Genomic DNA, 26,404 nt, shown 5'->3' with positions numbered 1-26,404 from the left:
GTGGAGGGGCACGTCAGCCTTGAGCAGGCTGTGATTTGTCCCAACATGCCTTTCCATACCCTCTCCCAGAGAAGCCTCTGGATGGTGCAGGGGGCTGATGTATTGACAGATCATGTGCGTTGAACGTTTAGGAAAAGTCGTCAAGCCTTAAACCGCTAGGTCGAAGGGTGCAGACTTCTGCTGTCAAATAGTAACACCTTGGGTTAATGTGACCCTTGTCGGGAAAATAAGGTTTAAGAAGTTAGGTTTCGCCCACAAAGTCTGCTTGAATCATCTGAGCAGAACGCTTCGTTATCTCCCTAATTTCCGTATCTTCCCTTTCTCTAGCCGTTTGCTTTTCCCGTCAGAGTGCCTCTGAAAGGCGTTGCTTTTCGTCATGTGCAGATGGTGCGTTGGCATTGTTATGATACCGGAACCCCCACTCGCCGCGTGACAAAATCAAGTCCGCAGGCGATTTGGAGCGAAGGGACCGGACGGCTCACAGCAGGAAAGCCGCCGTAAAAATCGTGAACCCAGACATTTCAGCTAGATTAGGTTTCTTTAACATGCTACTCATTGGGAATAGAGATTTTTATATGCTCAACATCATCAGGCTGCGGCAATCAGTGGCCGCTCTGCGTGATGGTTTGCTGTGCCGGCGAGTCCATCCGCCATGGAGGTGAAATGGTTATGTTGATAGCAAAATATCTGCGTGCGGAACGCAACCTATCTTAGCTCTTAACGATACGTGGCTTACAGGGACTCACCTTCCCATGTATGATATGCTTTTGAGTGTCATAAACATGTCACAAACATCACTTGGTCGTGTGGTCCAACCATGGTAAAAAAACATCCGGCTCCTGGCAACTGCCGCGGTCAGAGCTCCCAGTGTTAGGCGGGGCTGGCCCACATCTCGGCTGTGGGCGTGTCACACCCTGGACGGCCGGACGGCCACCGGCGCCGGGCTGACAGCTCATCACGTGCTGACTGACCGGTGCCCGCTGACCACGTGCCGCCGTGAAATTGCACGGCCCGCTGCCGGTGACGCAATGTGATCGATACGCCTGCCACCTGCCGGATGCAGTCTACACTACGGCACGCGCGTTTGGTCGATGACATTATCGGGGTTCGGGAAGGGGTGGAGGACAAAGGTGTGCACAGATCGACATCCGGACCCCTCATTAATGATGGGGGGAGCGGGCGAAACTCATGCCATGTTTTTCCACCGCCATAAACATGACCTCGTCGGACAGCCGGTGGTGGCGCTGGTGCGGCAGGAATCGGCGGCCGGTGTTTGCGGACCGGGCCGGCATCAGAGCAGGTGTGAGCTGCTGGAAGCTGCTGTTGGCTCCCACCGACACTTCTGCCGGGTTGTAACCATCACGAACACCTGTCCAGTCTGCTCGGTAATGGTGGCCGCAAGCTGTACTTTGGGGCGCTCCGAGGTACGGGCGCAGCTCGTGCCTCGTGCGCGTGCTATGTAACTATACGTACATATATACAAATATATATAAATATATATATATATATATATATATATATATATATATATATATATATATATATATATATAGTAAAAATATACGCATATATATAATACACATGTATACTTATATACAGACACACACACACACACACACACATATATATATATATATATATATATATATATATATATATATATATATATATATATATATATATAAGTTCAATCAGCTCGACCCGGGCTGAATCATGTCAATTCGTCAATTCGTGCGCTGAATCGGCTAACTAGGAAATTGTGTTGCTTTGTGTCATGAGCTGAGTCACACATGCTTTGTAAATTTCTTCAGTTGAATCATTAGTCGATCATTACTAACAATGTTGTGTCAGTAAGTTGTATGGCTCCAAAATGGCCTTGGGTCATATGCGCATAGTGTGTCACACGTGACCTTCCAGGGATATTACCAATAACTATCCCCATACAACACGCAGCTTGTGAGACCTTGACCTCCAACTTAAGTAGTCTTAGAGTGCGAGTAAAGCGGAACATAGCGGTCTAATACCTGTATATTGCGGAAGCCCGTTGTGACTCCTGACCCATCATAGAGGGACCTGACGTGATGAGTTTAAGGCATCTTGGTGGAAACCAGTCGGCGCCTTTGTTAGCCCATCTCTAGCTCAGTTGCTCAGAGCTTCAGTTCAGTTCAGTCCAGTCCAGTGAACTGCTGACTAGAAGACGTTGGTCGTGTGAAGTGGATTTTTGCTGAGCTTGCCTGTGAGAAATGCAGTTGCAATTAGTGATGATTATTAAGTTCAGATAAGTAGGTAAAGCCGCGTTACCTTTGCAACTTATGCCACCTTATCATTGTTGGAAGAACTGCAATCTGATGTCGAATTGCTGACGTTGACGAATTGCAATTGAATTGAATCTGATGTTGAATTGCTGAATTGCCAGCACTAGCCATTGCCGATGGCATGGTTAGTGCTGGCTAGGGGGAATTCGATTCCCTACATGTACATGTAATTAATTGGCCTTCATTTTTCGGGGGGATTGCCAACTGTCAGACTTAGTGCAGTCTAGTCCTCATTGCATGGTGTGTACAATACTGGGTCTGGGTTGTAAGTACTGCTAACTTTGTAGTTGTGACTTGAGAGAGCCGGTTGGTAACAGGTTAAAGGAAAGGTGTTCTTTGCTGCACTGCATTTACTAGGTTCAAACCACAAACTTGCTACTAGGCAATTTTTTACCTATATATATATATATATATATATATATATATATATTTCAATTTAATTGAATGAGACTTTTGATTCGAAAGTTGTATGGGTCATGAGTCAGATTCTTTCACGCAAGCAATGAACCTGATCTGAGTCGAACAAAAAGAAATTGAGTCGTATTTGAGTCGGGAGCTGAATTGGATGCCCAAACCTGTGACTGTGAGTCAGTCCTGAGTGGACTCAAAAGAAGTCTGGGTCAAACCCGAGTCTGTTCCGAGGATAGACACTAAATATAAAGTTGACCACATATTCACAACAGTTTGAGATGAAGCGCAAATATTTGTCTGACCTGGCTAGTCGCACATTTCAGCCCGACTCTGGGTTGCTGGGGAGTGCTCGGCGTCCATGCTCCGGGCATGGATCTCATGTTCGGGTGTAGTATCGACCACACGAACATGTCTGCCTGTCAGGGTGTCGTTAAGACTTCACGAATTGGCCCGAATCGGTTCTGGTTTCCCTGGATCGGTCTCGGCTGGCCGTTAGCTCTCATTATCATCGTCATATCATTTGAACGCTCCATGATTAAAATCAGCAACAGACAGGCTTACAAATGGTGCCAGCCGATACCTCAGGCTCACGATTCACCCATATCGGCCAGCGTGCTTAGTCTGTGGTCCATGACCAACTAAGAAAGCAGCAATGTCTGGGTCATCGGGCACATCGGTGCATCGGACGGCAAGGACACGACGCCGTGCACCGTCGTGGCTCCTCTCACCCGTCTCCCGTCTTCTGCCTTCCTCCACACCAGTCACGACCCCTCTCACCCGTCTCCCGTCCTCTGTCTCCCTCCACATCAGTCGTGACTCCTCTCACCCGTCTCCAGTCATCTGTCTCCCTCCACACCAGTCACGACCCCTCTCACCCGTCTCCCGTCCTCTGTCTCCCTCCACACCAGTCACGACCCCTCTCACCCGTCTCCCGTCCTCTGTCTCCCTCCACATCAGTCGTGACTCCTCTCACCCGTCTCCCGTCCTCTGCTTCACCCCGCACCAGTCGTGACTCCTCTCACCCGTCTCCCGTCCTCTGCTTCTCTCCGCACCAGTCGTGACTCCTCTCACCCGTCTCCCGTCCTCTGCTTCACCCCGCACCAGTCGTGACTCCTCTCACCCGTCTCCCGTCCTCCGCTTCACCCCTCACCAGTCGTGACTCCTCTCACCCGTCTCCCGTCCTCTGCTTCTCCCCGCACCAGTCGTGACTCCTCTCACCCGTCTCCCGTCCTCTGCTTCACCCCGCACCAGTCGTGACTCCTCTCACCTGCCTCTCGTCCTCTGCCTCCCTCCACACCTGGTTCGCTCTCCTCTCCGTCCCTCCCGGTCCCCCGGTTTCCCCCGGCATGTCTGTTTGTTCGATGGCGGCGTCATCACGCCCGGCCGCTCCGCAGCTGCCGCGTTGCCCCGCTGATCACCCGAGCCGGGCACGCCACTGCCCAGCCTGCCCCGCCCGCCTGCCCGGCCGCCGCCGTCGGGGGCGGCCATGTGGCGCCGGCGCCGATGCCGCTGCCGGCCGGGGTGTTCGGACGCAGCTGAGCTCCCTCGATAAGTGGCACCGGCGCCGGCCGACCATGTGACTGGTGCGGGTTCGGCGCCACGACGCCGCGTTCGAGGCGCGAGCTGCTGCGGCGGACTGCACCAACCGGCGCAAGCTGCTCATGCTCATGCCCGTGCGTGACACGACGCGTGGTTTGTGTGCTGAATGGCTGTCGTTGCCTGCCCCTTTTCCCCATTGTCAAACGCCGTTCACAAGTTCCAATCTATAGCGTGGCAGGCAAGTGCGTCACAACAGCTCTACGCGTTGGAATGCGATTGTTTGTGTGTGACGTCATAGGTAGCAACGTCAGGCTGGGGTTTTGCCAGTGAAGAACTGGGACCAAGATTATTGGATCTGGGCCCGTTGGCTCAATCCAAACATTGCATGCCGCTTGATAAAAACAGGGCGTACGCGTGCAGCAACCTCCAGTAACCTTCGGGACTTGTGCGCCTCTCTTACCAAATTAATGATGTGTCAATTCCAAAACAAAGAAATCGAGACCGTGCGGCGTTGTGTCACGAAATTGCGCGCGTCTGCGGCGCGCAAGCTTGGTCTCCATGGCAATTTTTAGCTGTGCCCACCCCGTTGTGAAATCCTGCTTTCACTCCTTGGTCAAAATATGGCGGATGGATATATATGTTACGGAGAATATGTTAAATTCTGAGATGGGCTAGACCTGGGGTCGGTGGCAAGACGGAATGACGAGTTCATCGGATATAAAATGCGTGTAAATGGCTATAGACTGAAGCGGATTATGAGAGCTGACCGTAGGGATGGGACCATCTCCCGAAAAATTATTGCTTAGCAACTCCGAGGAAGCTGCGGCATCTCTGCTCCATTTTTAAGTCAATTTTTTGCCTGCCGGTCAAAGTCTGTTGTCTCCAAAGTTTAGCCAGCAATGTGGGGAGAATCTCTTAGGGGGGCGAGGGGGGTATATGCTTTCGTTATCCTCTGAGGCAAGAAGTGGGTTCGCACACCACGGTGATACCAGGTCTCCAATATGCCCATGATGAAACAAAAAAGACTTTTGAGCAAAATTATAACGGACAGAGCAAACCAACCGCAAAAAGATATCACATAAGTTGTGCGGTTCGGTAACATATCTCAAGGGCTATTTTTTGTTGCAGTGAATGTTCCATATCTGAATATATTGAAGCAAGCATCAGACATGATGAAATAAGCTCACTTATAGCTCTTGGTATACTTTTAGTTGGAAAAGACTGCTCTAGACTACACTATTTCCCTGTTTAGTAAACATCTTCTGTAAAGCGTTGTTGTTTGATTAGGCCATCGCACCTTGCACTTTATTGAATGAGAGCCATTTGACGACGGTTATATCTGGAAATCATGTTCACGAACGCCAGATATGAACGACTCTATCGTGGCCTTGATCACCGGATGGATAATGGAAGAGCAGGCTTTGAATGGCATTATTACGGCGTCATGAATACCTGAGTGGTCTTGCAACAGTCTCCTTGAGATAGTCGACACATCTCTGCGGATGTGTAGCTCAATAACTTTTGAAGGGTTTTAGGTCTTAAAAAGGAGGTGGCCGTGAGGTGCATCGAATGATCCTCAATATAGTTATTTTAATTAAAATCCTTCGCAACTGTGGAGCATTCCCCTTAAGCTCGATCCCACTAACATGGAGTGCCATAAATAAGCATAATTTGGCTTCCATGAAACGTTTTTCCATTCGGGCACTGAGGACCTTTACTGGGCAGCTCAATGTTGCATGATTGTCTGAACAAAATACAACTCCACCGTCAGTAAAGTTGTCCATGACACAAGTTATGAGCATGGGCGCTGCATGACCTACAGCAGTCGATGCGCCCTAAAACCCCAAATCATCATCATCATCATCATCACACAAGTCATGAGCCTTATAGAGCCTTTCAGAACTTTTTGAGGTAGGCAGTTTCAAGGACTCTCAGGCTGTAACATTATAACAGTTTTCAACTCATCAAGGCACAAAGGATGAAGTTCAGGTTTAAGTTTACTCGTGTGTGCTTGGAAAGTGCCGGTGTCTTTCCATCCATTCTTGATCTATTTTCTCACGCGAATACAAAGATCCACTAAACGGTAGACTCTACTGTACAACATTAACCAAACACGAAACCCAACGGCCGGCTTATATATTTAAAACGGTCTTGAGGGCTAATGTCAGCAGACAGACACCTAATCAAGCCATCGAGTTTTTTCTGCTCGCCATAATTCACAGTAATCATACCGGCGCGTGGGGGAATCATGCCAGCAGCCAGCCGCACACTGCAGGAGCCCAGCACGCAGTGTTCTGCACGCAACACGCGCCCCACCCCGGCCACGTGCCGTCACGCGTCTCACGAAGGGCGGCACGCGGTGCGCGTGCCCACTGCTCTCAGGCCTGCCTGATCTGCTGGTCAGCAGGGATCAGTTAGCTTCAGAATGCAACCTCATTCGCCACGGGGCCGTGAATACCTTTTTCAGTTATTTGAGTTGTCACTTGCTATTTTGGTGTTTGATCGTTTCGTTTTTTTTGCGTGGTGCACACCAAAGCGTTGGATTCTTCTACTTTAAGTTTGGGAGTGAGGATCACGCATCCATTCGCCATGCATTTTCGATTAGGAATGAGTATTCAGCGACCTGTGGCATATCCACATTAGAATAACATTAGCAATGTCGCTCGGCAGGCTCTGGGCAAGCTACTGAAGTCGTCATATTTCGACGCAGAAAGCATTGTCTCAAGCAAGTTTGTCTCGACGCAGATTATGAGAGTGGAACGTGCAACACGCCGGAGCTGGTTAATGTAGTTGTAGCTTCCAATGGAGTTGTAGTTAAACGCGTCAATCTGTAGGGACTTGGATTGGTATGCACTTTATGTCGCAAGTGATTGGTAAACACCATGTATCACAAACTGTTGGTAAGTAGCATAAATCGAACAAATTGGTATTACATTTCGCAAGGATTTAACTGCTCGAAGTTTTGTTTCATCCAAAAGGTGAATTGGGTACTTTTTTGTCAGCCTGCACGTGAATTCAAACTTCCAACTTGATGAGGCACTTTCACCTGTTTTTAACGAAGCAGCGATGATAAATCTAAATCCCAAGTTGGTTTGTGATAACGCTAGTTAAACCACTCGATAAAGCTCGAAAAACCACCGGGTAATGACGTTGCATCGTTTTACGCTGCACATATTTACTTAAACAGGAACTTCGAAGGAGAACCCGTGCCGAACAAAGAACTTGGCCAGAAATGGTCACAAATGAGCTGAACGATTCCAAGATAACTTGTGATAAGCTTGCTCAAATGAGCCCTTGCATAGAGTCACTGCAATCAATAATGTTGTTTTGATGATAAGGCCAGACCCGGGTTGTTCCTACGCACGGGATCGCACCGAGGCGGATTGGACCATCTAACTGAGCGTCGGCGGATTCAGTGTGACAGACTTGGTCGGGCCTAGGAGCATGTCGGTGCCGTCCAGCCTACAGACAGGGCTTCATCCCTGGAGCGGTCAGGGATGACCTCGGTGAGCCAAGGTAGGGTCAGCTGCTTTGAAAATGGCTATGTTGGGTCAGAGTTAAGCCAGCCTACTGCATTCAATAATCTGTTTTTAGATTTCAGCATTAGAGCAGTACATGGTGTTGTTCTGACGAACGGCAAATGAACAATATTTGTGTTTTCTTAAATTGTAAAAATGCATCGAAAGTACCGGCGTTTACAGCTCATGGAGTCAATATGCTGCCGACCCGGCTGTCACCGGAGCCGGACAACACATCCCAGTCATAATGCGACCGATCAGAGTCGGGCTGATAATGACGCGGCCATCCCCATACTCAGCATTAGCTGCGAGTCTTCCAGCTTTTAGATCGCTGACCATACTCACGTACTGTCGCCAATGCCTTTTGTCCGTTTTAATGCTGGTTTCCAGACTCGTGCTCAGACTACAGAGTTCAGTCCACCCCGGGATCGCAGTATCGCTGCCGATGTGAACATTGACATAACGTGTAGGCTGCTTACACAATCACACAGTCTCTGGTAAGCTCATCTTCTAGCGTTCCTCATTTGATTCGCAGCGCTCATTCGCCGCTGGAATTCCTGGCGTGTCATTTGGACGAGGAGCCACCACATAGCGTGCAGCCAGCGGACGAGAAAGCCGACGGTCTGCAGGCCCGTCTGGTCACGTGCTGCCACTCGGCGGCTGAGTCATGCCGCCGGTGATGAGTCACGCCTCGACGCCGGCCAGCCATGCCGCCGAGCCGACGGGTCATGCCCCAATGCCGATGCCCTCGTGAAGCCGATACGACGCGTGGTGGGGAGGGCTAGCGCAGAGCAAGTCGGATGAAAAATCCAAATGGAAAAAGCAAACGAAAATAGTCGAGCAAAAATAGTGGAAAGTTTCAAAGTGGGGAGGGATGAAAGGAAAAATTGGTAAAAGTCCAAGGGCAAGCAGTCAAAAAAGTCGGCAGGAATAACAGTAATATCGCGGTAATGAGCAAAGTCGAAGGACAAAGAGCCAACAGAAATAAAATTCGGGTCAGAAAGGTCCAACAGCAAGCAGAAAAAATATGCAGGGCCAAGGGCGCCGCAGCATAGGGGCCAGAGGGAGCATTTGCACTCTCTCTGCCGGCAGACAATGTGGGGGGCAAAAGTATGTTCTACCCACACACACAAAATCTGGGAACCCTCTTTTTCCCACAGCGTTGTATTTTGCCCTTAAGTACAGAATTTCCTAAAACATTGCAGCTTCCTATGGCATAACAAAGTGCAGAGCAAAGGGCCCCATAACTGAGCAAGGGAGAAATTCATCGAGCTCATAGGACCCTTTAATACACGATGAGATCCCTTTTCTGGATAATAAGGTCCCTTTTCTGAATAAGAGCAGATGGCCGCGGTTCTGGATCACAGTGCACTGTCTTGGGATAGCGAGACCCACGGCTAGGTTTGGAGGCTCCCTTCGTGAATCGCAAGCATCCTGTTCTGGATTACGAGATCCCTCTATGCATTTGGAGGCCCTTTGAAGGGATATGAGGCCCTGTTTTATGTTAGTGAGACACCGCTGGATAATAAGAGGGCCCCATTCTGGATGTTTTAACTGCTAACACTTATGTACTTGGATGTGATGTATGCAGCCGTTTGGTAAGGGGGCGCATGCTCTCGGTACCCCTTCCCCTTGAATATCACACTGTGCAGGAGGCCCCTGTGAGGAGACCCCATTTGTCCAGGAGGCCCCTGGAAAATTGTGCCTCCATCTCAAAATCCGTAGCGCGGTCCCTGTGCGGGGCTATGGGTAGAATCGGGAAAAATCGAAGTACAAAGGGTCAGTGGGAATAAAAGTCGACAAGGATTGAAGCAGCTGAAGAAAAACTTTGAATATGAAAGCATCCGAAGAACACAAAAACAGAGGCAAAAGTCGATAGCGATAGATGTTGAATCGAGAAAAAGTCTACAACCAAAAAAACTGACACGGATAACAGCCGAAGGACAAAAAGTCAGAAGAGGTTAAGTCGGCAGCGATTATGCAGATTTGATTAAACAGTTGACAGCGATTATGAAATCATCTGAATCGTCGTCCATACTTGTAATAATCATCATCATAATCGTCGTCCATCCTTGCGGTTCAACCACAACAAACGCCGGTGTAACCACCGAACACAGCGGTTACACCAGCGGAAACGAGGAAGAGCGGCGAAGACCTTCGCAATGTATTCAAGACGTAATCTCAAGAGACAAGGAATGAGTGACGCGTTCCACTTGGCTTTGCTTGAAGCTGAGCACGTCTGTCCGGTCTACCAATGCAGAAAACCGAGCACGTCTGTCCGGTCTACCAATACAGAAAACCATCAGGGGGCGCGGCGGTGCTCACACCACACGGACCCACGACACGTGATCGTCAGGCCAGACGTGCTGGGCACGGCATCATTTCACAGGCAGTTAGTGGTTCCCCAGCCACTCCCCTCTGAGGTCTGGCAAGGCTCTCGGTCGGAGATCGCGGCTTCACACACAGGCTTCGACACGAAAGGCTGTAAAACATTGTCAGTAAGCTGGACTGATTATCGAGGATCACAGACCGGCAAGGTCGGGGACAACCGAAAAGCAATCGAGCACGCATGCGCACAAGCCGTAGGTTGAGGGAAGAGAGAGGCGAGGGGCGACTAGTACTCCTCACCCTCTCCCTCCCCTTCCACCGAGTCGACTCCCACCTCCTCATAGTCCTTCTCCAGGGCGGCCAGATCCTCGCGCGCCTCGGAGAACTCGCCCTCCTCCATGCCCTCGCCGACGTACCAGTGCACAAAGGCGCGCTTGGCGTACATCAGGTCGAACTTGTGGTCGAGTCTGGCCCAGGCCTCGGCGATGGCGGTGGTGTTGGAGAGCATGCAGACGGCGCGCTGCACCTTGGCCAGGTCGCCGCCGGGCACCACTGTCGGCGGCTGGTAGTTGATGCCCACCTTGAAGCCGGTCGGACACCAGTCGACGAACTGGATGCTGCGCTTGGTCTTGATGGCGGCGATGGCGGCGTTGACATCCTTGGGCACGACGTCGCCGCGGTACAGCATGCAGCAGGCCATGTATTTGCCGTGGCGCGGGTCACACTTGACCATCTGGTTGGCCGGCTCGAAGCAGGCGTTGGTGATCTCGCTCACAGACAGCTGCTCATGGTAGGCCTTCTCGGCCGAGATGACCGGCGCGTAGGTGGCCAGCGGAAAGTGGATGCGCGGGTACGGCACCAGGTTCGTCTGGAACTCGGTCAGGTCGACGTTGAGGGCGCCGTCGAAGCGGAGCGAGGCGGTGATGGAGGAGACGATCTGGCCGATCAGCCGGTTCAGATTGGTGTAGGTCGGACGCTCGATGTCCAGGTTGCGGCGGCAGATGTCGTAGATGGCCTCGTTGTCGACCATGAAGGCGCAGTCCGAGTGCTCCAGCGTGGTGTGCGTGGTCAGGATGGAGTTGTAGGGCTCGACCACGGCCGTGGCCACCTGCGGCGCCGGGTAGATGGCGAACTCGAGCTTCGACTTCTTGCCGTAGTCGACGCTGAGCCGCTCCATCAGCAGCGAGGTGAAGCCGGAGCCGGTGCCGCCGCCGAACGAGTGGAAAATCAGGAACCCCTGTAGACCTGAAACAATTCGTCAGGTCATCTGCACATCGTTCGTGAAAAGTTCTGCCGTTGTGGTTCTCAGATAGCGGAACAATGAGCTGTTGCAAAAATAGCCTTGAAAAACTTACAGGACATGCGCCGCACAATGGGTGGACGTTAACTACAGGCCCTCACGGGCTGAATAAAGCCACGCCTATTCATAGACAATGGACAATGGGCTGGGTTCGTTAGCGACCTGAAGAAAATAGCTCTGATGGTCAGGTGTTTGAAGACACTTAAAAACATGTCAAGCACATGCTCCTGAAATGTTACAACAAATCATTGATCGTGCTTGATTTCGTCATAGTACCTGACTTGATATCCCATTTGACACAACCAAGGCAAAACCATCCAAGTTAGCCGTAATTCGCTTAGGATGTTTTCTTTCATAATTCAGAAGTCATGCGTCGCAAATGTCAGCCGATGAGTAAGAGGTGGGTGGGTGGATACTGATTAGAAATGGTGGCGAGCACCTCCCCGTGAAGTAAATCCCACTCTAATGCCAATGGTGACTCAGCGGAGATGAGTTCGGTCATCGATACGGACGTTGTCATGATCAGTGGATTACATCACCACTGCCACCACCATCACCACCACCGTCATCATCATCATCATCATCGTCGTCATCATCATCATCATCAGCATCAACAACAACAACATTACCACCACCACCACCACCACCACCATCATCATCATCATCAGCACCACCATCACCACCAACACTACCAACACGAGCGCCAGAAGAAGCATTAAGATGATATCCACGACTACCCGAAAGCGACCCGATAGTCCTTAATTCTCTTGAGCGCCCTCGCCGACACTCGCAGAACACGAGACCTCTGCCGAATCGAGCTGCCTCACCCGTGCACTGGTCCGCCAGCTTCCTGATCCGGTCGAGCACGATGTCCACGATCTCCTTGCCGATGGTGTAGTGACCTCGCGCATAGTTGTTGGCCGCGTCCTCCTTGCCCGTGATGAGCTGTTCTGGGTGGAAGAGCTGGCGGTAGGTTCCCGTTCTGACCTCGTCTGAGGAGCAAGGTGGTCAGCCGGTTAAGTGGTGACGTTGCAGGCATAAATACTCGGTATATCTTGGGTGCCTTGAGTGACTAGCATTATGCATTTGTAGTAGCCTGTTCGCATGCCTCGGAAGAACTTAATTATAAAGTGCGATGGCTTGTATCACACCACAACACCGCTCCTCGCGCCCGGTTTCGGCGGCAACCGACGTGGCTATATGGTGGCATTGAAGCGGGTGAACGAGAAAGCTTTACGTGATCGATCGCAGCACCAGACTTGTGACGGGTGAATTACGGTGGAAAAGTATTGTTCCGGCTGGCGTGCCATCCCACAGATCCAGTGTAACCTGCGCTCTACGCCTGGCTGGGGGTCGGTTCTGTAACCCTTCACAGGCTGGAACGCGCACCGGCCGCCTCGTCGTCACAGTCTGACGGCGGTGCATCGACCAAACACCGCCACGGCGTCTGAACCGTGCAGCGGGACCCGGAGCCCGATGACGGACGGGCCGGCCGGCCGCGGGCGTCTCGCTCTGCTGACCGTGGCGGACCGGGCCTGCGGCGACATCACCGCGCCGCCGCGGCCAGCCTGAACAGGCGCGCTCGCCGCCGCCGCCCGCCAAGGCCAGACGTGGGGCGGTCGCCGACGGCGGAGCGGTGACGTGGCAATGCGTCGCACTGACACGGGGCAGGACGTGGCAATGCGTCGTACTGTATGGAGGCAAGAGCATGCAGGCTTTTGGTTTCCGGCAGGTCAGCCCCGCACATGTTACGAGCCCGGAAAAGGATGCGTGTCCGCCCAGCCGAGACTCTGTTTTAGTTGTTCCCGGTCCCGATCGCGAGCGCTCTGCATGCCTTCCGCCACAGGTCGCGACGTACCCCACACCCTCCTCGACCTCTCACGTACCGACCACGCTGGGCTCCAGGTCGACGAACACGGCGCGCGGCACGTGCTTGCCAGCGCCCGTCTCGGCGAAGAAGGTGTTGAAGCTGTCGTCGCCGCCGCCGATGGTCTTGTCCGAGGGCATCTGGCCGTCCGGCTGGATGCCATGCTCCAGACAGTAGAGCTCCCAGCAGGCGTTGCCCATCTGGCAACCCGCCTGCCCCAGGTGGATCGAGATGCACTCGCGCTGCCGGCAGGGTTGCCAGGTTAGGTCCCGTTTGTACGCAGAAAGCAGCAGACAAAGGGTTGAAAGACGGTGAAACCACACCCTCAAAAAGACAGTTCCGAATTCGAAATTGTCGACATTCCGAACGAATCAGCTTTCGTGCATAAAATTATTATCGTGGCCTGTCACAAAGCGGTCCGATTTATGAGGTAACATTTCTCGGTTTTGTGGACAAATAGCGCTGCAGGATCTGTATCGTACCACGTAACGCCACGACAGCGCCACCGGAGGTAAACCTTTCGTTAATAGTCGGAGAAATATGACGCTTTAAGTAAAATATGACGTTAAATATGGCGCTTTATGTGGGAATCCAGACTATTCGGACCCATCCGGCCTCGGAAACACAGCATGTCCCACTCGCTTTGGGACGAGACCACGGGTAGGCCTTTTGTACTAACTTGACAGCACTGTCACCGTTTTGGGAAAAAGTACGGTGTTGCTGAGAACAAACTTGTGTTCAGTAATGTCTTTGAGTTAGCTGTCTAATAAGCATAAATACGTGAAGTTACCGGCAGTGAGACGGGAGCTCTAAGAACACTGAGGGGAATGGTACGCGGTTTGATCCAGTTATCGTCAAGGAGTTCCGACAAAACAATATCAAATATTGTCAAACTTGAGTATGCCTGCCCTCTCCCTCCCCGCACTCTTGCGCGGTAATATTTGATCAATGCTTCTGTTGACTAAGTGTTGGTGTTGTTGTCAACACCACACCAGCACCGGTGTGGCGCTGTGCCCTGGTCAGGTCTGTGCGCTGGGGCCCGGCCCCGCGCGGGCCGGTATTGACCCCTCGCTGGTTGATCAATGTCGTCAGGAGTTAGGCGGTCGTCCGGCCTGCCGCGTGTGTGGCGGCCGCCGCGCGACAACCTCGACCTCTAACGACATGTTTGCACCTCCGGTGGCGTGCCCGCAGACGTTAGACTGAGGCCACGCTGTGCCTGGGGAACCCGACAGAAGCGCACGACAGGAACACCTCTGGACAGCACAGGTCACGACAGAGACAGCTCTGGACAGTACAGGTCACGACAGGGGCAGCTCTGGAGAGCACAGGTCACGACAGGGGAAGCTCTGGAGAGCACAGGTCACGACATGATTAGATCCGGAGAGCACAGGTCACGACAGGATCAGATCCGGGCCTCGTCGCCGGGTGGCCAGGAGCCGTCGCCCGGAGGCAAGCACGCCAAGTCTGTCCCCCTGAGCGGAAAATGGATACAGACAGAAAACCGGAGGGGAGGTAGCGCGTTCTGCGCACTTATGCGTCCAAATGCAATAGTAATTCAATTCAGACAGGTTTGAGTTGAATGACAGCTTTTCGGAACTGCTGTCATGCGCAGCCAGAATCGGGACCAGCGGGCGCCACGCGTTTCATGGCGCGGTGCCGCTGCCCGCCGCGCGCCGGCCTGATTAGGATCCGGAGCAACCCCAACCGCCGACCGGACACCTGGCCGGCGGGCGGTCAGCTGTTCAGCCGCCCAGCTGCCCGGCCGGCGGGCGGCGGGCGGCGGAAGTCACGTGGTATCGGCGTGAGCGGGGACCGCCGCGCGCCGCCGACGCCAACCCGGGAGAACAGATGGGCGGCGGCGGCGGGAGGTGAGACCGGGGTCACAGGCTGCCCCGAGAGCGAGATGGCCGCGTCGATTGTGGACATCGGCGCCTTGCTGCAGAAGTGAGCGCCGTGCGTGGCAAACTGGTGTAATGCATGCCCTGTGGGTTGATAAATGGATGGAAAGGGAAGAGAGCTCTTTGAATGATGCAGGCAACGGCAGAGGGTCAGAAACAAAGACAGCCAGACAGAGAGACAGAGAGACGGAGAGACAGAGCGACAGGGAGACAGACGAACAGACAGGCAGGCAGACGGGCAGGCAAACAGGCAGACGGACAGAGATCGTGTGTTTGAACTTGCAGATTCGTCGTAGCATACACGATCAAATCGCAGCTATATCCAGTTTTGCCAACCTCATCCCCGTAGCTACTCTCTGCGTAACGCAAGTTATTTGTTGCCTTTGTCAAGGCGGCCGACAGCAGCAGACCCAACTTACGTTTCAGTCACCCGAGCCTGCCATAATTCCAGATTGCGCGGGAAAATGTGGATTCGCTACGATTTTGATCATTGCGATCATTGAACAGCTGAATACCGCTGCCACCGGACGAGATTCGGCTGATATTGAACACCAGATGGCCAGCAGGCGGCCACCTGCGGAGTTCCTGAACCAGAGAGACATAACATTCCACAGGCATTGCAGGATCATTCTCGCGCCCGTACGCCCGGGATGTGTCTCGTCACCATGGAAACGCAGCGGTTGCCACCAACACATCCCGCAGCGGTCGATAGTGCGCCCGTTGGACAGCCGAAGATTACCGACATTGAACCCCCACGTGGCTGGGTGGGGCGGCGCTCCCCAGCCACGAGCCGGCCGTGCGGCTTCGTGAGACGACAGCCAGCTAACGGCGGCTTTCCAAAGGGCGAGTGCGCGACTGTTGCAAACGTATGAATTCTATGTATGTGATGGGATTGGTCTCATGACCACTGCCTGCTTTGGTATTTTTAATTTATTTCGTATTTTCAGTTGGCCCTTCCGGGTGCAGCTCCTGTTCAGTGACCGAGCGAAGAGCACGGCTCCGCGGCATACGCGGGCTTTAACGAAGAAGGGGTAGGTAAGTCCAGATGCGGCCGCTGGCATTGCGACAGGTCGCTGGAGTCCGCATGAATTTCGGTAAGGTGACACGCGATGCAGACATTCTCCTGTAACCTGCTCACATCCTAATCCTGTCCAGAAAGCTCGTCGGGCCAGTCTGTCACCTGGCAACGGTCCCTGTCACAGGGGGCCTTAAGTTGCACTAAAACGGGAACCCTTACCACGCTCAAATCTACTGGAATTCTGCCCGAAGCTTTGTAACCCCTTTAACCACGTAACAGTACACAACAGCGATGTTTCGAGCGAAGGAGCTGATAAATTAGATAGCAATCACTGCTGTCTGACCACCGGAGCTCATCACTTCCTGCTCCCTTGGCAAGGACCAGCAGCGATGCATGTGCGCGCCAGGGTTTGTTGGCGGCTGCCGTGGGCGGACGGCCAGGCCCACGGACCCGCACTCAAGCCTGCAACATTGCCGGGAGACTGGCGCAGCAGCTTCACACGGCGGCGGCCGCGGGCGGCACAGCTTCCGGTGCCGAGCCGCTGAGGAGCGACGGCCACACGGCCGACACCATTACCGCGGGACGGCCGTTACCGTGGTACACCCATTACCGCGGGACGGCCATTACCGCGGACGCCCATTACCGCGGGACGGCCGTTACCGCGGGACGGCCATTACCGCGGGACGCCCATTACCGCGGGACGGCCGTTACCGCGGGACACCCATTACCGCGGGACGGCCGTTACCGCGGGACGGCCGTTACCGCGGGACACCCATTACCGCGGGACGGCCATTACCGCGGGACGGCCATTACCGCGGGACGGCCGTTACCGTGGTACACCCATTACCGCGGGACAGGCGCTACTACCGCCGTGCACCGGAAACGCAACGGGACTGTGCGCGGAGACCGCGGCGGGACGGAGACACGGGGACTGCAGGAGAGGGGGAGACGGGGACCGGGGCAGGGCGGAGACAGTGGCGGGACGGAGACGGAGGGACCGAAGGCACGAGGGAGACGACGAGGGGGGAGGGGCGGAGACAGTGGCGGGACGGAGACGGAGGGACTGCAGCCGCGAGGGAGACGACGGGGGGGGGGGGCGAGACCGCGCCCGCGATCGCAGTGGCTCGTGGAGTGGGAGGTGGACGGGGTCAGGGGCCAGGACTGCCGCTGGGATGAAGGCAAAGACCGGGGCAGGAGCCCGGACAGGGACGATACGAGGAGCCGGGGCAGTGACAGGGTCCGAAGCTCGGACACTAGCCTGGGTCGCAACCAGGGCCGGGACCGGGACCGGGACCCAGACGGGAATCGTGGTGGGAGCGGCCAGGACATTGAAGTCGCCGCAACCATCACTTTAAAGGGAGCATAACACCTTTTTTGTACCCCACTTGTTGCTAGATCAGATGCGCTCCATTTGATCTTTTGGTTCAGTTTAATCCGATCGGTAGCACCAGTCTTCTCGAGATCCTCCTGAATACATTATAATTTCGATTTGAAGTAGCCGCTCAAGCACAGGAAATATCATTGGACTCCCTGTTCACCACAAAGGAAGTCATACATTTCATCTGTCTTGCTTTTTCCAATGTGTGCTCTATAATGCTTGCAACAAACTAATTCGTCATAATGATTGTGTACTAAATGCTAAGAAAGCTCGAAAAAACTTTGTACAGAAAAAACGTGCGAACATGGAGTTATCTTCCCTGGAATTCCGCCTGTGTAAAAAGCTATATCATGGCTTTGATCTCTCCCCTGTGCCATTTACCACACTGGCTCTTTTCGAAGTGCACTTTGGCTTTGGGAAACGGGGACATCACATGGTCTACAGTGAAGCACTGGTTCAAACTACAACCAATGCGCTTCTCAGTAACTGGCCCTTGCCGCACACCGTGCCAATCACGAACGTCTTACCGGAGCTTTTTTAAAAATGTGTCCCGAAGTTGAGACACTCCCATTAACAAGGCCCGTTTCGTGCTGACGGACGGGGATTGGGACAGAAATCAAATGCCGGACCAGGAGTGCGAGGGTCAACAGGGTCACGAAGTGGGTGGCAAACTCAGGGTTACTAGGTCCTACGAACAGACCATACGGCGATCTCAGACTGCCGTCAGGGCTCGACAAAGATCCAGGACAATGGGTGGGTAACGCCGTCTGGCGGCTGTGGCAGTGGTTATCACTGTTTTCAATGCCACTGTCACAGTTTTAGGGTGTGTGCCCTTCGCAAGATGCTGTTCTCGGTGGCTCAGACAAACGGGGTCAGGTTAGTGTTTTCTTCCCTCGCCCTCAACCGCAGTCCGCAGTTGTCCAAGCAGCTAACCAGACTAGAACGGAATGACTAGACCGGAATGGACTAGGCCGTATGAGCGAGCTGACGGCGTCCATGTGACCATGCAGCCATGCAGGCCATATGATCGAGCGAGCTGGGTCCGCACCAATGATGACGATGATGATGATGATTGGCGGCCTTCAGGCGTCTCGGCTTCAAAGGCTATTTCACACGCCGCCCGCTGCGTCCGTACCAGTCAACCGCTACATATAGCTACGGCGACCCGAGTCGGGATGAATAGAAACGGATAACGGACCAGCGCATCACTGCACAGCAAGGCAGCGTCGTGGAACGCGAGTCTGGCGGCTAATGGGACTGAGAGGGAGACCCGGAATGGCACGGCGAGACACCGAGCGAGAGACATGGAACGACAGGGCACCACATGGCGCGAGAGAGAACAGGGCCGACAGGGCACCGCATGGCACGAGAGGGAACAGGACCAACAGGGCACCACATGGCATGAGAGGGACCAGGGCCGACAGGGCGGGGCATGGAAAGAGGGATACCTGTGCAGACATGTGACGAGACATCACAGGCCACCAGGATGGATGTGCGTTGGTCGAGCAACCCGTCAGACAGTTGACGCCGATCACCGAGGTGTGGATTCAGGGTTGTGGCTTTGGAGAGGACGCGGCCCGAGCCAAACCCTGCGCTCCGAGAGTTAGTGCTGGATGACATCATCGAGGTAAGCATGCAATGACGGAGATACGGTGTCTGGTGGCGATATTACGTTCAGAACCGCTGGCAAAGATCAGTCACGCTTCGCGCTCCACGCCACGGATGTGCGGACATTGCTTGAATGCGTGCACAGGACCAATAATCGTCCGCTTGGAAATTTCTGAAACTTGATCCATTGTTGACGTCAGAGGCACTTCCTCGTGGAGAGGTTCTCAAAACAACGAGTGATTTCAAGGACAAAGGCATCGATCACCGCCACCGGAACCTTTTGCGGCCTGCGGGAGCCGCCGTCCCGCAAGCGCAGCGTAAACACGGCACGGAGGGCCGCCGCGTGGGAACAGCGCAGTGTAGACGGTGCCACGCTTCAAACCGATTGGCTGTCAGGGTGCCAGTTTACAAGGAGCGATACGCGTTCAGCCAGCTCGAAGCGACCGGCCGCCAGCAGTTACAGAGGACTTAAACATGGGTAAACCCGTGGCGCGGAAGTTTTAATCGAGGCGATTGAACAAAATACCACACCTTCGTCACTGAGGGCTTAAAGATGAAGAGGCGCTTTGCGGGCGTTACGCATGCCAGCAAATTTCGTCGCTCAAATTTGCGGCAACGTGCAAAGAGAATCGGCACTTCAACCGGGGTACGACAACAGCCAGTGTTTCAGCGAATGGACAGCAACGCGAAGCTTCCGTCGCTGGCCGGAGGTCAAGCGTCACCAAACACGGCTGTTGAGTCATCGACACCGAAGCCACCGTCCAGCCGCGCTCCATCCGCCGCATGCCGACAGTTGCCGCGGGCAAACACCCCCGAAAACACGGAAAAACGCCACGCGACCCCGGCACGCCGCGACCCGCCGCGTGGCGCGGCCCGTGACCCCGCTGACGGGCGGCGCGGGCCCAGCGCCCGTGACCCTGCGGACCCGCGGGGCGGTGCGTCTGGCGGCGCGCGATCGATATCAGGGCGTGCCCTCAGCGGACACCGGGCAGAGCTGGGCTCCCGGCAGGCAGCGGACACCGGCCAGAGCTGGGCTCCCGACAGGCAGCGGACACCGGCCAGAGCTGGGCTCGCAGCAGGCAGCGGACACCGGCCAGAGCCGGGCTCCCGGCAGGCAGGGGACACCGGGCAGAGCCGGGCTCCCGACAGGCAGCGGACACCGGCCAGAGCCGGGCTCCCGGCAGGCAGGGCGGCGCAGGGCGGGTCGGGGCCGCCGCAGACGGCGGGCCTGCCCGAGGCGTCCGTCTTAATACGCGGCGGCTGGCGCAGGGGTACGCATCGGTGGCTTACCGACACGGAACAACCTCGGAGGACGGCGCAGGATACGTGGCCCCGTAACTCAGTGGCCGTGGCCGTCGAACTTAGTTCCCAGGAGGAGGCGACTACGCCAACGAAACGTCCAACACGAGTACGCGCCTGGCTGACTCGGAACGTCGCCGGGTTGGAGCCGAGTCGGTCTGACCTACCTAGGCCCCTCTGGATCCTTCAGCGGTGTCACGCCCAGGGCGTCTCGTCCGTGGAGCAGTGCATCATAGCCGTCCCATCATCCGTGCGCGCTAGATAGTACTGACGCGGGGCTATCAAACGACCACAGAAAAAGTGCCTGCCATTTAAGTATCAGTCAGGCAGGTAATGACTATCGCATTCACAGCATTAAGCGTGGGCAGCAATGCGTGTGCCTTATGGAAAACCAGTGCCCAAACACTGGTGTCCTGTACAGGCTGTAGCTCATCGTCGTTGTTTGTTTAGCCGATCGCGCGATTTCGCCGGGGTCACGTGATCCTCGCTCTAGCCTCCATCCCACGGTAAGCTCCATGACCTGCGCCGAGTGATCCACTCACCATTGTCTCTGCTGTGGTGTTCTCTGCCGGCCTGCACAGACCCCGTACCTGCGCGCGTGCGTTTGAACCGCCGGCAAAGCCCTCCGCCCTTATAGCCTCGGATGACGTCACCCGTAGTGGGCGGGGCCAGCGGCCGCCGGCCGGCGAGCCTGGCGCCGCCTATGGAAGAAAGTTCGAGACTGGTAACTCCGACAGCAATCGGTGGCGTTGGGCGCCAGTGTCCAATGACCTTCACAAACTGCGTGAAGGGCCTTGAACACCACACCTCCACAGCGAACCAGCAGCCAGAGCGGACTCGGCTATCTGGAGCCGTCGGGGACCATACTCCCGAAAATGACGATTTTTGCAAGTTTTTGAATGTTGCCGGCGACCCTTCGGAGACGTCAGTACTACATCATGAGTCTGAGGTACGCATCAGATGACTAAGGTCAGAGAAATACAGATTTTCGCGCATGGCAACAATCGTAGATCTCGCTATAATTCAACTTCTTTCGCACAGCGCTGCTTATTGGCCTGGCCCGGGCATCAGGCGTCCTTGTGATGTTGGGCCATGCGTGAGGTTGAGGCGGAAACGTGGACGTAAACAGGCCTCATATATCCTTCAGTACATATCTGTTTTGGTGCTATTTGATAGCTCAAAACACACAAAAAGCGGTGCAATCTGCTCAAATGGTGGCAACGCAGTGCCGTGGAGGGAGAGCAGCAGTTGGGTAGCCCTCGGTTTCGCGGGCTTCAGCTCTCAGCTTGCAAGTACCTCACCAAATATTCATATCAGATCGGTGCGACCACACCCACCCAGGCCACCTCAGCATCTTGTTCCGCCGGCTCCGGTACGTCACCCCTCTGCCCGCCGGGCCACAGTCTCGTACAGGGGCCGGCGCCCAGCGACCTACGGTGGGATCTGGCACGCCGCTGACGACCACGCCCTATAAGACAGCCACACTGCCCGGGCCGGGGTGCTCACTCCATGCACGTGACGCATGTCACAACAGGCGCAGTCAATCACCTCAGGACACACATGGGTGGGACCCAGCTGGAATCCAGGGTCACGGAAAACGCGCACCGATAATGCACCGGAAAAACAAAGGTGAGAGAGGACTCGCGCGTACCACACGGCCAGGCAGGACTCCGACTGAGCGCCGGTCGACGCCACCGGAACGCTGACTAAGCCACAGCCCAGAGCCGCCCGCCGGGACCGTTCTCATCGTCCTCCGGTGGCTGCTGCACCGACGCACGAGACCGGACAGGTCACGAATAAAATGTACCTTGGACGGACTCGAGAAACAAGAGCGGAGGTAATGTTGTTAATAAGGGACTATCCCTAATTGCACGGGTAACTATGTGCATGGATTTTTTCTAAGAAGACGGGGGTGTTGGTGCCACCAGATTTGATTATTGGAAAATGCACGCAAGCTGCAGCCGGAAGTTAGTCTGTCTTATTGGCTAGACTCATGGCTGATCCGACTGAAACATTCGTGATAACAAATGCTCTGAACAACACACACACGCGCGCACATACACACACACAAACACAGACATGCACACACACACACACACACACATACACACACACACACACACACACACACACACACACACACACATATATATATATATATATATATATATATATATATATATATATATTATAAATCCATAGCAGCAAATGCAAATGCAGCCCCGGGTGATCTGCTGCCTTCGAGTCAAGATTGGTGTTCAGTGCGGGCTTTTTGTAGCCCACAGAACGGCATGGCTGATTAGTCGCTGTCACACGGTCAACTCAATAGAAATCGATTCCTGTTAGTGGTCGTCATTGGCCATTTGTTAGCTATGACGTTCGCCGGCATTGGTGGTTCGTCGTCTGTCCCAGGAACCGCTACAATGTCAATGGCGTCTTAGAGATCTTGGGTAAGCCTTGCGTACGTGGCTGCCTATCACCTAGCTGTTGGATGAGATTTTGATTCATTCTGTGTATATTCCACATCATTTCATGAACAGCCAGTGAGCTTGAACTGTACATTCCTTGAATGCAAACGCGCTTTCCTTTCAGCCAACGAAGTTTCAAGCAGCTTTGTTGGCTCTTAGAAGAACAGGAAAACATCAATCATGATTATGTTTTCATACAAAACCCCATGGCCTTGTCCGTCCCGAGAGCTCAGTTGGTTAGAGCGCCTGCCTTCCGATCCACTTACCTGTAGCGGGGTTATTACAGGCGGGTTCGCGTCACTGCAGGTGCTCGCTATTTGGCTTTGATAGGTATGGCCTGCAGCCGGCGGCAGCGGCCGAGCTTAAGGCCAGGTAACGTCGGAGGGCAGGACGGACTGTGCCAGGCACTGCAGCATTAAGCTTCGCCACCAAATTCTGCCGTTGGCCAACCATTGCACCATAAGATGGCGGGAGGCAGTGCTCACAAGACAACCGTTGCTTAGCATGAGCTCTGATCCCAGAAATCCATCCACTGGAAAGGCTCGTATAAATTTTAAAAGGGAAGTCATGGGTCTCAAGTCCGTTATAGGCGCTCTTGAGAAATTTAGAGATTATGTAACTGCTCAGAAAACCAAACAGTTGCGAGAAAATCAAAGGATAACCGGGAATCCAGGTATTTTTTGGTTTAGCCTCCGGCGCAGACAGCAAACAAAAAACATTACCGAGAGGTGTGATCGTTTTGCATGTCTCGGTGTCTGCACCTTTCTGGCCGGCCAGTCAGGTCATTGCCCCGGGTGCTGTGTTCGGCCTCGGGGAATGGGCCGCCGGCCGCGCTAGCTTGCAACATGTGAGCAACATACAGTGGCGCTTTGGAGCAGTTGTTACGGTTGCCACTGGATCCAGCCCTATTTGCGCGTGTTTAAAAGCCACAAAAAAGGAAACTACACCCCCGGTGTCGAGCCATGACTTCTGCCGGACTTAGGATGCTCTGAAGGCATCCCGTCTGGCAGAAAACGGAAGGTTATTTAATAGCTCCCGAACAGCGCAGTAATAGCAAGGAGGAACGTCATGGCACAAATGGGGTGTACTGGATGCTGTTTGTATTTCGGGATCATTGCACCTCATTCCAAACATAAACACAAAATTGCCAGAGACGACAATAAAAACAGCAAAGTATATCTGCCACGAAAATATGGCATCCCCTACTTCTCCGACGAAGTTCCGCTCCCGTCCGTAGTGAGCGAGTCTGCCTAGCTCAACGGCTTAAACTCTGGCTTCATTTCTCAACCATCCAAAAATCATATATGGACGAAAGCTTCAGATGCCAATGTGGCATTTACCGTGACGGTTGTTTGTCGTGTTTGCATCACGAGTTATTGTGTAAAATTCAACAGGGTCAGATGTATGCATCTTGAATGCGCAGGTGGAGATTTGCATCTATTGAAGGGGCGGGGCTTCTCGTACATCCAACAGCACTCGTCTCAGTCACGTCATCACGCTTAACCTCGATCTAAAAACTCCGACTAAAAGCAAGGAGAGCAGTGGCTATTTATAACACAAGCTATCTGTAAATATGCAGTTGTCTTGCAACCCATGCATTGTGAACCTCCGTCCCTGTCTGCATGGCTTCACACATGCAAGTTGACGTGACTTGATGCGACAAATTGATGTGCACACACACACACAACACACACAACCCACACACACACACACACACACACACACACCACACACACACACACACACACACACACACACACACACACACACACCACACACACACACACAACACACACACCACCCACACACACACAACACACACACACACACACACACCACACACACACACACAACACACACACACACACACACACACACACACACACACACACACACACACACACACACACACACACACACACCCCCACCACACACACACACACACACACACACACAATACACACACACACACACACACAACACCACACACACACACACACACACACCACACACACCCACCACACACACACACACACACACACAAACCACACAACACACAAACATATACACTGGCGAAGGAAAATGTGGCTACAGCCGTCCTGAACGCTTGCAGTTCAAATGACGTCATTCTCAGAGGCGATGGCTCAGTGACGAAACATGAAGTAATCGTGAACAACACGAACGCAGTCGGAATCCTTCGCATGCGCGCGGAAGCGGTAGGTTTGAGATCCATGAGTCGGAGGGTAAGATAATAGACGAAAATAATAAAAACTATCTATTCACATTAGCACTTCATGCTATTCACATTTAGACGGTCCCGTGTGCAACCATTGCTTACTTTGCCGTTGTGTTATATGTGCTGATGAGTTATCTTTTAATGAATTGCTCCGTTGCTGTCAAAGTTGTGTGAGCTGACTGCATGTTTAATGACGTGAGAATGTGGTCGCATTATTGCTATCTTTTGATGTTGCATTCTAGCTACTATTGTGATTGTACCGAATCAAACAATAAGCTGTTTGTTAGAATGATTCGTGAATACACTGGACTGAACTGAGCTGAATGCGCTCCTTTGTCCCTGTCAGTATTGTTCTTTATGTTCCTCCCGCAAGCAAAGCAGAAACACTCATACAACGACCACGTCTGCATGGGCCAAAACCGAGTCACGTGATACGCAACACGAGTTGGCGCCTCCACGCGTCGACCGATGATATTGGTTCATGGTTTTGCCGAAAGATGTCGTTTGCTGTGTTCAGTGGCCGTTTCAAGGACCGAAGAACGCTAGTGTACCTTCAGCCGTCAGCCGTCAGGTTGGATGCACCTGATCGACAATCCTGCCCCTAACCCGTCTTACACTCAATGGCGCTTCGTGAATACTCCATTTAGCCGCCTCGGAAATACAAACTCAGGAGTGCCTAACCGCTCGGTTTTGCGGTGCGTTCGAACGGCTCGAGGATGACAGATTCAGATCTCAGGCAGAATCCGGCAGCAAAGTCTTCCCGATGACATGGTGATCGACTGCACACCCATGACGTCCACGTATACCACGTCATAACAAGCCATGACGAGCTGGAAGACCCACGATACGGCTCCACTTTGCCCAGACTGTCACTCGTCTGTCACACATACTGTGGGGCTGTCATCCGGTGCAAGAGGCGAAGCGGATGACTGGGCGCTCGATTTGCAGCGTAAAACCTGGGCTTAAATATCGTATAGCACCTGTCAATTAGTCCTGTCGCCGCAACCATCAAGGCAGTGTGCGACGCCAGCGATCCTGCTGGATACATACCTTTATAACTAATGAAGCGGCGCTTTTTGATGCCGCTATCTTTCCCCTCGGAGGCTTGCGGAATGCTTGTCCTAGTTTAACATGCACGACAGTTGATCGGACGCCCTTGATTTATTTTGAAATCAGACACCGCCGTCCTCCCCAAGCGACATAAGTCATCACGCGGTTATC

The 26,404-nt window shown here is 53.6% G+C and overlaps 1 protein-coding gene across 1 annotated transcript; it reads right to left on the bottom strand.

The window, feature by feature from the left end:
• Positions 1-10,275: 10,275 nt before the first annotated feature.
• LOC119105667 (tubulin alpha-2/alpha-4 chain) lies at positions 10,276-21,070 on the bottom strand. Its single transcript, XM_037229132.1, has 4 exons — positions 21,022-21,070; positions 13,298-13,520; positions 12,239-12,403; positions 10,276-11,356 (listed from the first exon to the last, which is right to left on the bottom strand). The coding sequence occupies exons 1-4, from the start codon at positions 21,022-21,024 to the stop codon at positions 10,398-10,400; spliced, it is 1,350 nt and encodes a 449-aa protein (XP_037085027.1). The 5' UTR covers positions 21,025-21,070; the 3' UTR covers positions 10,276-10,397.
• Between the last annotated feature and the right edge of the window lie 5,334 nt (positions 21,071-26,404).

This window comes from Pollicipes pollicipes, unplaced genomic scaffold (genome assembly GCF_011947565.3).
Source record: "Pollicipes pollicipes isolate AB1234 unplaced genomic scaffold, Ppol_2.1 Scaffold_6138;HRSCAF=7277_pilon_pilon_pilon, whole genome shotgun sequence".
NCBI classification, from domain to species: domain Eukaryota; kingdom Metazoa; phylum Arthropoda; class Thecostraca; order Pollicipedomorpha; family Pollicipedidae; genus Pollicipes; species Pollicipes pollicipes.
Note: the sequence above shows the minus strand (reverse complement) of the source record. Positions and strands in the feature narration are given on the sequence as shown.

Coding starts and splice junctions, on each gene's coding strand:
- LOC119105667 (XM_037229132.1), bottom strand. Junction 12,404..13,297: donor CCTGGAGCCCAGCGTGGTCG/GTACGTGAGAGG, acceptor CTTGCTCCTCAG/ACGAGGTCAGAACGGGAACC. Junction 11,357..12,238: donor GCTGGCGGACCAGTGCACGG/GTGAGGCAGCTC, acceptor GAATTGTTTCAG/GTCTACAGGGGTTCCTGATT.